The sequence below is a fragment of the Branchiostoma belcheri genome, unplaced genomic scaffold (genome assembly GCF_001625305.1).
Source record: "Branchiostoma belcheri isolate BF01 breed outbred unplaced genomic scaffold, Haploidv18h27 scaffold2, whole genome shotgun sequence".
In the NCBI taxonomy this organism is placed as follows: domain Eukaryota; kingdom Metazoa; phylum Chordata; class Leptocardii; order Amphioxiformes; family Branchiostomatidae; genus Branchiostoma; species Branchiostoma belcheri.
Window position 1 is genome coordinate 6,043,199 of NW_017803490.1, and position 13,249 is coordinate 6,056,447.

The 13,249-nt window shown below is 43.2% G+C and overlaps 1 protein-coding gene and 1 non-coding gene across 2 annotated transcripts; both read left to right on the plus strand.

Annotated features, from left to right (window-relative positions):
* Nucleotides 1-6,199: 6,199 nt before the first annotated feature.
* LOC109468444 lies at nt 6,200-10,216 on the plus strand. Its single transcript, XM_019766690.1, has one exon. The coding sequence runs from the start codon at nt 6,200-6,202 to the stop codon at nt 10,214-10,216; it is 4,017 nt and encodes a 1,338-aa protein (XP_019622249.1).
* A 2,548-nt stretch (nt 10,217-12,764) lies between these two features.
* Trnar-acg lies at nt 12,765-12,837 on the plus strand. The gene has a single exon. It is a non-coding gene; the product is annotated as a tRNA-Arg (tRNA).
* Nucleotides 12,838-13,249: the final 412 nt, after the last annotated feature.

A 13,249-nucleotide genomic window follows, 5' to 3' on the forward strand; every position in this document is an offset into this window, starting at 1 on the left:
TTTTAAGTCAATTGACAGAAGTACCGAATAGATGGTATTGTACAAGTTATTTGTAAATACGCATTCAGTCACTCGGACTTGTCCAATACAACAGTCAGAAATTGCCAGGCTACATGAAGCAGAGGTATTGTGATATACCACACAAGATTCTTTATTGTAAGGGATATCCCTAATCTTTGAGATTGTCCTATACAGTTGTGTTTAATTGTAATGTCTGCTTGCCATTGTTTTTGGTTTGGGAGGGTCTTGCCAGAGGACACAAGAGAAGGGGTCAGAAGGGTATTAAAAAGTGTGGGTGTTGCTGGAATGACCAGTGGTCAGTGTGCGGTCACCTTACTACTATACAGTTGTCAAAGATCAGGGTACTGGCTCTTTGAGTAGTGTGATTTAACAAAATGTCTCGTGTAGAAATGTTTAATGTAGAGAAATTGACATAAAGCATGATTATTACAACAAAAATATTTTTACCCGTACAATTTGATATTATGTTTATCAAAGGAAGACAAAGGTTTAATTCTTAAACCAACAGCAAGTATCGGTCTGACTTGAAACATCACATCTTTTCAACTAGGTCATTGGAAGTTGGATACTTTCTTTGAAGTACTTTTCTTTTTACAACACAATAAGTGTATGCATGCATTCCCTAGGAGCCAGTTTGCAATTTGAGCTGTGCATGTACAAGGTAAAACATGAAGGGCCCAAACTTGTGAACAGTTTTTGTCTACACCATTCTTGATACATGTCAAGAGATGTTTTGTCTGTCTTGGGCTTTCAAGCTTGACATAATACGCACAATATACATGTACTGACATGTTACGCACAATATACATGTACATGTAGTGACATGTTACGCACAATATACATGTACTGACATGTTACGCACAATATACATGTACATGTACTGACATGTTACGCACAATATACATGTACATGTAGTGACATGTTACGCACAATATACATGTACATGTACTGACATGTTACGCACAATATACATGTACATGTACTGACATGTTACGCACAATATACATGTACTGACATGTTACGCACAATATACATGTACATGTACTGACATGTTACGCACAATATACATGTACTGACATGTTACGCACAATATACATGTACATGTACTGACATGTTACGCACAATATACATGTACATGTACTGACATGTTACGCACAATATACATGTACATGTACTGACATGTTACGCACAATATACATGTACATGTACTGACATGTTACGCACAATATACATGTACATGTACTGACATGTTACGCACAATATACATGTACATGTACTGACATGTTACGCACAATATACATGTACTGACATGTTACGCACAATATACATGTACATGTACTGACATGTTACGCACAATATACATGTACATGTACTGACATGTTACGCACAATATACATGCACTGTGGCATGTTACGCACAATATACATGTACATGTACTGTCATATTATGCACAATGTGCATGCATAGTTTAAACTGCAAACCGGCTTATTCAGTCATCAGATTTGGTCCAAGAAGAGAATTTTTGTAGTGGTTTCCCTTTAATTTTGAGTTGATTTTGAAGGCGTTGTTAGGACGGCACAGTTGGTGTGGGTGGGGTGTGACGTGTTGAACCTCTGATCCTGTGCTGTGCTATGCTTAGGGATGAGGTTGTGAGTGCAGCTCCCAGTGACAAAAGAAAACATTGATAGTAAAACGTTAAACTTTATTTCAACACACTATTTACAGGGATCAAATTTTCAGCGACCACTGTCGCCTTCATCAGGATAATTAATGACCAATCACTTCACAACGTGATCTCGCGAGAGTTACGGTTTACAAACACGTGACCTTGTGACGTTGTGAAGTGATTGGTCATTAATTATCCTGATGAAGACGACAGTGGTCGCTGAAAATTTGATCCCTGTAAATAGTGTGTTGGAATAAAGTTTAACATTTTACTATGATTACTACCAACACAGATGAACTTTCATGATAATCGAAGAAAGCATTGAGTCCATGCTAAGCATGGTAGTCGTTGTGTGAAGCATGGTCTACGTATGGTCCGAGTGAAACTCAAACGTGTGTCATAAATTTGTGCGTGTGTGCGTGATCAAGTCCAGAAGGACGGTTATAGAACTCTTGGGGCGGGGGGGGGGGAGGTTTATGTCTGCCCTTCCTCAACATACCTTTGATGATATGTGCAGCAATTTGTAACTAATTTTACAATTACAGATGATATTTCAAAATGTATATTGAACTTACTATAGATTCCTTTTCAATCTCACTATGACGTAGCTCAGAGTATGATTTTGTGTATTTTTGCTTGCTACCTTTAATAAGGTGTGGTTCTTTCTTATAATGGTAACCTACAACCCACACATGTTAATGTATACTACATGTGAAAAAAAATCACTTGGTAAGTGCTATTTGTAAGGTGTGGTGTTTTGTGAAATTGCTTAAGATACTTTTTAAAAAAAGGTATAAAAGTGCTTTGTGATTAAAACTGTAAATGTCCTGTCTCTGGGATGTACCATCTTGCCCAACTTGTATGAAAAAAAAAAAGAAAGAGGCTTGGTTTAACTCCTAAAAGGAGAGCGGTTTTATAAAATTGAAGGGTATGGGCCCCTTGTATGATGGTGCATCCTATGTAGATACAATTGTACTCATCATACATGTACCTGACCAGATTGTAAAATGTAGCAACTACAGGTATATTAATAATCAGGAGACCTACTATACAAGGTACATTCACCTACATTTATCCTGGCGGCAGTAGTACCTTCCAATAATGGCACTTTAGGTGGAAGAAAATGTCCTATCACGAAGCTTCTTTTACCAACATGGGGCTGTTACAAAAGGTGGTAATTCTGTGCATGTGTGGAGGCCAGGATTTGGAAAACTAGACAAGCAGCATGTTGTGTACTGAGACCCAGGAATGCTAGTACTTGTGACTGGATGTTGCCAACTGTTTTTAATACCGTGCTATGTTACCATATTTTACACAGCACAGACAGTAACTATGGAAGACAGTACATGTACGGAAGCTGGCAACGAGATGTTTTAATCAAAATCCCATCAGAAATTGTCATGAGTTAAACATGAATCAGTCAGCTTTGGTAGAATGACTCGATTGTTCACTCCAGTAGAGGTGATGGAACAACAGGCAATCACAAGTACTACACATCACTGCAGAATGTTGTTTGAATTCCCTGTGCTTTGAATAAAGGCCTTGAGACTACTCCATATGACCTCTTTTTTTTCAAATGACTAATAACTTTCAAAGGATTGAATTTGATCAATCATGCAGATTTTTTTCCTTCTATAAATGAAAGGGCTATCTAATACTATTTGTTTTGCTGTGTGCTTGCCATAAGCACTTGTATTACTTAAAAATTATATATACATATACAAATACTATTGTCTCACTCAAAAATCCACAGCATGTCCACAATACAAGATACATGTATATATCCATATACCCTGCTGTGGTACCTCGCAAAACTGCTAGAGTACCCAAAATTGACTGACCTTCGTTGTCTTAAACTACCTACCAGATATCAAAGATATATGCTCCACGTCCCGAGTTATAACCGACTAAAACATCAACAACCCCTATATATGGTGTACCTAAACGCATAGCCTTCTGACAAAGGTAATAATCATAAATAATGGTATAATACTCGCAAAAAAAAACAGGCTACCAGGTATGTGTGTTGTAGACCTATCAAAAGAAAACTCTTCAATATAATCTAAACCTTCACTGGGATCCTTTTGGAGAAGCAAAGCCAATTCATTGTTGCCATGTTCAACAAGTATTGTAGGAGACCAGCACATGGCAACAAGGAAGTTACGTTTGCTCCTTCAAAAGGATTCCAAGGAAGCTATGCATTATTGATGTTTAATTAAGGCTTTTTTTCTACTGATTAAGTCTAGGCCGCACATAACCTATGTTCACCAGCAAAATATTATTATTTATAACATCACAAAACACGGGAAGTAGTCTGGATATGGGTTGGTGTTGTGAGGTTATCAAGCTGCTCTTTTTGAGAACCCCATATAAACTCGTCTAAGGATGTCGTACAAGGTGCACAGATGATCACGGCGTATAGTAAAAGGTGGGTTTTATGGTAACACATTATTACAATAGTTCATAATCTGAAACGTCTTGCATATTTTGCCTTTTCACACAGTGATGTGTATTACTGAGCACTTGTTATAGATATGATAATTATGAATCTTTATTGCATGTTCTTGCCCAGGTTGGCTAAATGCACAAATGTGACCAAATGTGGTCGAGAAGATAAAAAATATTTTATATACTGGAACGCTATATTCTAATGCTAAGTGCTATATATTACAACAATACTATTACTACCTATCATCTACAGTTAGTTGCCCTTTCTTCTCTCTTTTTGAAACACCTGGAAACATTACTACGCACATCGGGAAAGAGAAATCTGCCATTGCTTTATTGCAACATATGACCACTTCCTTGCATACTTAGGTTTTGAATATAGGCTTCTCGAACATAACAACATAGGAAAGTTATGCTGTACAGTAGATATGGCCTAGGGCGTACTGCAAGCAACAGTGTTTAACAACCAATGCAATTTAGGGGGGGGGGAGGTAAAACGAAACAAAAATATTGTGGATAGGGAAATCTGACATTTACTACCTTTTAGTACATTTTCGTCATCATTTCATACTTGAAGCATTTGACATAGCTCCAAAATAAGCTACTTGAGGCTTCTCTTTATTTTTTGTACCGCCTGTAATTATAAATAGCTAGAATCAGCCTGCAATACAAAACAAGCAACTGTTTCCGTCAGTGACATTGCATTTTTCCCTCAGAAAAAATGCTATGGGATAAGTTTGATTCAATTTATATATATTTAGGCCACAGCAAGTAATTTTTATGGATGACATCAGTGCGCGTATTAATTTTTGCCTGATTTTGAGAAAAAGTTAAATTTTGTTGCCCTCTGACAGTGTTCAACATGCAAAAAATGGGCAAATATGTCTTTTGCCATGCCGGAACATGAATGAAGAGAGGAGACAACACAAGGCTCCAATGTGTTTTGTATTTTGCTTTTATGCAGTGATGTATTTCATTCCTTTTATATGTGATGTTCTCCCTTAATCTGTACAATTGATTGAAAACTTTTATTTTACAGTAAGGCCATGTTGATTTGATTATATGGATGACATCCTCTGGGAACCCCAAAACTGATGCGCGCGTGCGAATAAAAAAAAAGTTTTGCAAAAAAAAAAAAGCTGCTTTCACTATGAAATCTACGTGGTCAAGAAGGTGGAACAAATGGCACAGAATATGTTATGGCGAATAATCTACTCTTCGAATTCATTTCGTTACATTTTTGTCCTTTTTCCTTTGATTTTGGCATTCTACGACATTGGTATCGTTTCTAAATGTTTTCCTTGCAACTTATGGTATATTTTTGCTCATTTAGCAACTGTTTTGCACGATTTACAGTATGGTTGAAAACTTTTTTTTTTTGGAAACGGCCGAAAATTCATGCGCGCGCGGATGTCATCCATATAATCAAATCAACATGGCCTAACAAATGAATGTTGTAATACTTAGTAGTTGGCAGTTGACTTTTATTTCTTGTCGAACAAGGTTTATGATGTAGAAATGTGAACATGTAGAAATGTTGTGGGTTTTTTTTTGGCCCGCCTTGTTTTTTTTTTACTCTTTCACAATAGATTTGGAGTTAACAAAGGATTTTATCCATACAATCTACTTGCTGTGGCATTACTACATGAAAAAAAGACCAGAAAATCCGGTTTTAGTGCCCTGACATTGTATTGGATGACTTTAAGATTTCCTACTGGATGTTTAGATTATTTGGTATGCCTGTGTGTCACACAGGCTGGGCACATAAACTAGCGCAAGACACGTTGATAAAGCTTCACCCATCCATTTATCAACAAGAACATTTTATAACTTTTGCATTATTCACTCCTTCAGGCTGCTTCAACATAAACACCATACGGCGAATTCACCCAGACTCCTGCCACCTGGCGGATTCAGAGTGACTTGCTGTGTTGGGCAAGCACTAGCTCTCTATCTAGAACTCGATGTAGCTTTACAGCTCATTCAAAGACTGGTAGTATATCCTAAAACATTTGCAGTGTCATGCTGGACTAGAGTATTGTAAAAAGACATAAAGAGACTACAATGTCTGGTACAAAGATCTTGCTGCTTCTGTTCTGCTTTGCGTTTGAGCCGTCTCAGCCTGGCCAGTCTTGCCAAGACCTCTGTACAGTCAAGCGTTCTGAGCCATGTGAGGTACGCAGGGAAGTCGCTAGGGGGCTCTCGACTTCAGGGCAGCCTTGTGCCATCTGCAACACGACCGGGCAGACCGATGAGGATCAGCTCGGGTGTCTGCCTGCCTCTCTGACGATGCTGCAAGTCGCGGGGCACTCCGACAGCAGCGGCAAGCTCAAACCGCTGCCTGGACTTACCCAGCTCCGCACTCTGATTCTGGGGCCTGGGCGCATCCGGACCGTTCAAAATGGTACCTTCTCCGTGGTCCCAAATGTTACTACCCTGAACATGGCAAAGAACGCCTTTGAGGCCATTGGAAGCTGGTTTGACGGAATCGCGAAGCTGAAAAGTCTCAACCTGTCTTGGAACGAAGTCGAGCAAATCGACGAGAATGCCCTCCAGCCACTGGTACAGCTACAGTCTCTCGACCTCAGCCATAACCGGTTCCAGGCTGTTGAAGAGCGGCACTTCGCAAATCTGACCAACCTCAAGTCCCTGCACTTGAACAACAACAACATCTCATGCATCGCCGGGAAGGCCTTCAGTCATCTTCGCAGCCTGATGGTGCTCGACTTGGCTCACAACAGGTTACGGTCTCTGAACGCAGACTGGCTGCAAGGACTGACCGCTCTGAGGAACGCCAACTTTCGACACAACCTGATCTCGACCGTCTCGATGGAGCTACTGGCGGCCATGAGCGGAAGGGTTATCGACTTTCGAGAGAACCCTCTCCGCTGCACCTGTGCCGTGAGTGGGCTAAAGACCGGGAGGGTTAGAGCAGCAATGGACTGGCGGGTCTACAACAACCTGCGGTGCGGTTACCCTCCAAGCCTCTCGGGGGTAAAACTTGTCGCCCTGTACGCGGAGAGCATGCCGTGCCCGGGACCGACAGCCAGTGTTTCACGTCGCGATAACGGATACACTCTCGTGTGTGAGGTCTTCTGGGAGTTCCAGCCGGCCATCCTGAGGTGTGTGGATCCTAGAGGGAGAGTTGTTAAAGAGGGAACTGCCAACGTAAGCTACGACGACTGTGGCGGTGCTGGAACCACACGCTTGGAGCACGAGTTTCCCACCACCCAGTCTCCTGGAAGAGGAACGGCGCACTCGTCAGACCAAAAGGCATTGCCCTACATTGGAAAGTCCACCTGCACCATCCACATGAATCAGGGACTCTACCAGTGCTGGAAGGGAGGTACTGTCCGGTGTGTGGTGCAATCCAGTACCTGGAGCTCGATGGGCGCTCTGAATCTGACACTGAACGTGTCATCTGATGAGGCAAGTGGAAAGGGCCAGAGACAAGAGACCACCGTCACGACAGCCATCTACACCGAAACTCCTGCTCAGCGGAATGCAAGCGTAACAGAGAACGTCAGACAAACCTCGTACAAGAACACCCAGCACTGGCAGCAGGATGGTTCGGACACAAAGTCGCCCACCCTGAAGACAGACGTCCACACTAAAACCTCTGCTCAGCGGAATGCAACAGAAACAGAGGCTACAGAAACAGAGGCCGAGTGGAATGCAACAGAGACAGAGGTTACGGACAGAAACATCCAACAGGATGGTAACTCTCCAAAAGCTGACACAAAGTCGCCCACCGTGATGACAGACGTCCACACTAAAACCTCTGCCCAGTGGAATGCAATAGAAACAGAGGCTACGGACAGAGCCATCCCACAGGATGGTAACTCTACAAGAGCTGACACAAAATGGCCCACCGGAATGATAGCCGTCTATATCTTAAGTGCATCCCTGGCGCTGTTCTTTCCCATTGTGGTAACGGTCGTCTGCTTGAAGTACCACAAGAGGCATCAACATCAGCATTACTACTCACAAGGCAATACAGCAGACGCCATCGGAGATGCTGTTGTTTGTGTCATCAGATTCGCTATCGGAAGCCCACCGCTGCAAGACACCCACACACAGGCCCCGGCTGCTCCCACGACTGTGAACCCTACACCGGTTCAGCGCACGGATGAAGAGAAGCCGGACGAAGGCGACACAGCCAGTGCCCAAACGACGCGTATGGAAAACCCCTCGTGCGGCACAGACGCCACGGAGCCAAAAGGGGCCACATCCAACCCGGACCGGGACCCTCGTCCCCGATCAAACATCCCTACCAACTCCAAGGCCTCATCACAACCTCAAGGCTCGGGAATAACTCAGGCTGGAGAGATCCCAGATCCACCTCCACGACCCGACAATTCAATCTCGCACAATCCACCTCGCCCGGAGACTCTAGGAGAAGAAATTCCGGATCCACTTCCACGGACCCACACGAACACCAACTCTAACGTCTCAGCACAACCACAAGACCCGGAGACGACTTGTAAAGAAATCCCACCGGATCCACTTCCACGAATCGTTACAGCAAAGGCACAGGGTTCTGTGATAACTCATGATCTGGAAGAAGAAATCCCACCGGATCCACTTCCACGTATCCACACATACATCAACTCTAACATCACATCACAACCACGACTGAAGATGACAAGTGATCCAGAAGAAATCCCACCGGATCCACTTCCACGCATCCCCATGTCCGTCAACCCTAACGTCACATCACAGCCCCGACTAAGAATGACTGATGATCCAGAAGAAATCCCGCCGGATCCACTTCCACGTATCCACACATACGTCAACACATCACAACTACGACAGAAGATGACTAGTGACCCAGAAAAGGAAATCCCGCCGGATCCACTTCCACGCATCCCCATGTCCGTCAATCCTAACGTCACATCACAGCCCCGGCTAAGAATGACTGATGATCCAGAAGAAATCCCGCCGGATCCACTTCCACGCATCCACACATACGTCAACACATCACAACCACGGCTGAAGATGACAAGTGATCCAGAAGAAATCCCGCCAAATCCACTTCCACGCATCCCCATGTCCGTCAATGCTAACGTCACATCACAGCCACGTCTGAGAATGACTCATGATCCACAAGAAATCCCGCCGGATCCACTTCCACGTATCCACACATACGTCAACACATCACAACCACGGCTGAAGATGACACAAAATCCAGAAGACGAAATCCCACCGGATCCACTTCCACGCATCCCCATGTCCGTCAACTCTAATGTCACATCACAGCCACGTCTGAGAATGACTGATGATCCAGAAGAAATCCCGCCGGATCCACTTCCACGTATCCACACATACGTGAACTGTAACATCACATCACAACCACGCCTGAAGGTAACTTGTGATCCAGAAAAGGAAATCCCGCCGGATCCACTTCCACGCATCCCCATGTCCGTCAACCCTAACGTCACATCACAGCCACGCCTGAAGATGACTTGTGATCCAGAAGAAGAAATCCCACCGGATCCACTTCCACGCACCCACACATACGTCAACACATCACAACTACGACAGAAGATGACTAGTGACCCAGAAAAAATCCCAGATCCACTTCCACGCACCCACTTCAACCCTAACGCACAACCACCGGTAGCCCGCACAACTGAAAACCCTACACAGCTTCGGCACACATTTGAGGGGATCCCGGACACAAATGCCGTTGGTGCAGAACTAACGGAACCTCAAGGCTTGGGGAGGGACGAAGGAGAAGAAGTCGAGAGCCCCAACATTTATGACAACCTCAACAGAGAATCACGCCTCACTAGCACGGAGATACAGCAGGTAGAGAAAATCCCGGATCCACTTCCACGAACGCAAACGTACGGTAACTCTAACGTCTCAACACAACCACAAGGCTCGGAGACTCCAGCAGAGGAGATCCCAGATCCACCTCCACAAATTCACACCTACGTCAACTCTAGATCTAACGTCTCACCACAACCACAAGGCCAGATGATGACGACTTGTGAAGAATTCCCTGATCTACTCCCACGTACTTACACGTACCCCAACTCTACCGTCCGACCAGGGGCCCACCGTACGGTACTCTAACGTCCAGCCATCGGATCCTGCACCCATGATTGGGGCTACATCACTTCAGCACACAGAAGAAGAGAAGGACGAAGGCGACATAGTCATTACTAAAACGACACGTTACGGCTTGGAAAACCCCGTGTATGACGTACCACAAAACTTGGGGATCGACCAAGCAGAAGAAGTCAACCTCAACAGACAACCACTCCTCTCTAGCACAGAGATACAGAACACCTCAGATACACTTCCATGTACTCACACGGACTCTAACGTCCAGCCATTAGATCCTTCCCCCACGATTGGGGCTACATCACTTCATCACACAGAAGAAGAGAAGGACGAAGACGACAAACACATTACTAAAACGACGCGTTACGGCTTGGAAAACCCCGTGTATGACGTACCACAAAACTTGGGGATCGACGAAGGAGAAGTCAACCTCAACAGACAGTCACTCCTCTCTAGCACAGAGATACAGAACACCCCAGATCCGCTTCCATGTACCCACACGTACGATAACTCTAACGTCCAGCCATCGGGTCCTGCCCCCATGATTGGGGCTACACCGCTCCAGCACACAGAAGACGAGATACCGACAGAAGGCGACATAGTCATTACTAAAACGACGCGTTACGGTTTAGAAAACCCCGTGTATGGCACAGACGTAACGGAGCCCAAAACTGCCAAGTCCCACCCGGACACTCGGCCCTAAAAGTACTTTACGTACCTAAACGCCCAGATGTTGATTGTATATCCAGCTTTACAAAGTTTTTTTTCTTAAAGCTGGTTCGATTCGGGCATGGATCTGTCCAGGTACTGTAAAAGCCACTCTGTTAATTTTTTTCTGTTTGTTTAAGGTAGTGAAGTCGAGCATAAGCATACAGATTTGATGCTATGGATAACATGGTGTGATTGTAATGTTAAACGTTGATACAGAAAATAAGGAATCCTAGGCCTTTATTTGATGCAGTTCATGTCTTGTGTTTATTATTATGCACGTATAACCTTTACAAATTCCATAGTTGGAAAATGGCTAAAAAGAAAGCTCTGTTAAGGAATATTAAAAGTACGTAATAGTTAGAGTATGATTCTTGAATTCGTGAGTTTGCTTCATGCAGGAGACTGAGAGAAAAAAAAAACAAAAACAAAAAAAACAAACAAAAACAAAAAAAAGCAAGGGAAACCAGACTCAGTAAGTCACGTAGAAAGCCGTTGAATATACCAGTCAACTACTTACCTGTCTGAGACTCTGCGTCACTACAGCTGAATGCTATCTCAACAGTTTCCCCGGAATTCTTTTGAAAAAGCAAAACTTATATAATAGCAAAGTCTTGTTTATTCATCGTTGCCATGTGCAGGTACACATTTAGTATAGATTGTCTGGACGTGATCAGTTTGTTGAACCCTAGGTCGTTTAGTTCTCGTCCTGACCCTTTCGTAAGGCCACACCGATTTAATTTTATGGATGACATCCTCTGAAGACCCCCAAACTTGTGCACGCGGGCGAATAAAAAAAATTCCGGCCAAAAATAAAAATGCTACTGAACCACAGGAATACAAAGCTGGTATTGTGAATTCCCGACAGTACATAGTGACGTATACGACAAGCCGGCACATGCTGGCTTTTTTTGGCATTTATGAATCGGTACTATACTTATGTACTGAGTTCTTGAGTCGTGGAGCTTCGAATTCGATAGCTTGGGTGCTCGGCTCCGTTTTGTCGCTGACTAGAAACCCAGGCCTAGAGCAAGGCAAGAGCCTCGGTGGAGGTGATCTTTTTTTTTTTTTTTTGTAGGGTCGACAGGCGAACATCAATGCGCGCGCGGATGTCATCCATAAAATTAAGTCGGTGTGGCCTAATATAAGAAAAACTAGAGTTGGAAGATCCCATACATTTGCCAAGAATCATGATCACATTATGTGAATGTGCCATTATTTGCATAACCTATGCAGGGTGATTTTCTAACCTAGCTAGCATATGTTATACGTCACAAATAAAATAATATAGATCAGTGCCATCATTTACCACAAAGCTATTACCCACCCTTACATTGATTATACAAATGGGGTCATCATTTGCATTATGTATAACGTTACCTAATATAACGTTAACTGTTTACATGTATGAAAGTGCCGCTTCAGTACCATAGACAGCCACAAGTGAGCCCACATTCGGACTTGAAATCTCGCGAAATCTCGCAGTCATGGAAACGTAGACGTGAATATCAGCACCGTAGGCCGTACAGGTCGGTGAAATTTTCCCAGTACATAATCTATATTTTAAGCCCGGCCTAAAATGTTTCGTGTTCTGAACTTCAGGCCTCAACTTGCTGTTTCTTAAACAACTGGCAGGTGGCGCTCTTAACAGGATATTCTTACGCTTAAAAATTTCGTTAAAGATAAGGACTGAGTACAGTTGTATACAGCCAAATAGTAAGACATCGTCTAAGATCTAAAGAAAATATATATAAAATCCCAAATACTTGTATAAAAAACATTTAGAAAACAAACACGCTACCACGCTAAAATGTTGATAAACCTTAGAAGACCTCTCGACGTCACATCCGGGCTTGTGGCGCAACGGATAACGCGTCTGACTACGGATCAGAAGATTCCAGGTTCGAATCCTGGCAAGCTCGATTTTTTTTCAACTCGAAATTTTCTTCCTTTATCTTCTTTCCCTTTTTCTAGTATATACTTTTATTTTTCTGTCCAGTTGATGCTTTTCTTCTTAAAAAAAAAAAGGTCTCACAATGAAAGTTAATTACTATGTCAGTGGCCATGCTCTTTATAATCTAAGTTCAAATAACTCACGAAGCAATGGATGGGTTGTTCTTACTCACTTTGAAACCGTCGTCTTTTAGTCACTTCTGAACATGATATTGTCGTGATTTCTGCAAGAAACGATAAGCCGTTAGCGCCTCCTGTCGGACTTTAGCAGTAGTGCCGTTCTAGACACCTTTCCAAATACTAGCGCCTGGGTCCTGTAGCGGCTGGAAAGAGAGATAACATGCATGCCGAGGAAGTTTGTCCGCTAGAGAGTACATTTTG

Coding starts and splice junctions, on each gene's coding strand:
- LOC109468444 (XM_019766690.1), top strand. CDS start 6,200: ATGTCTGGTACAAAGATCTTGCTGCTTCTGTTCTGCTTTGCGTTTGAG.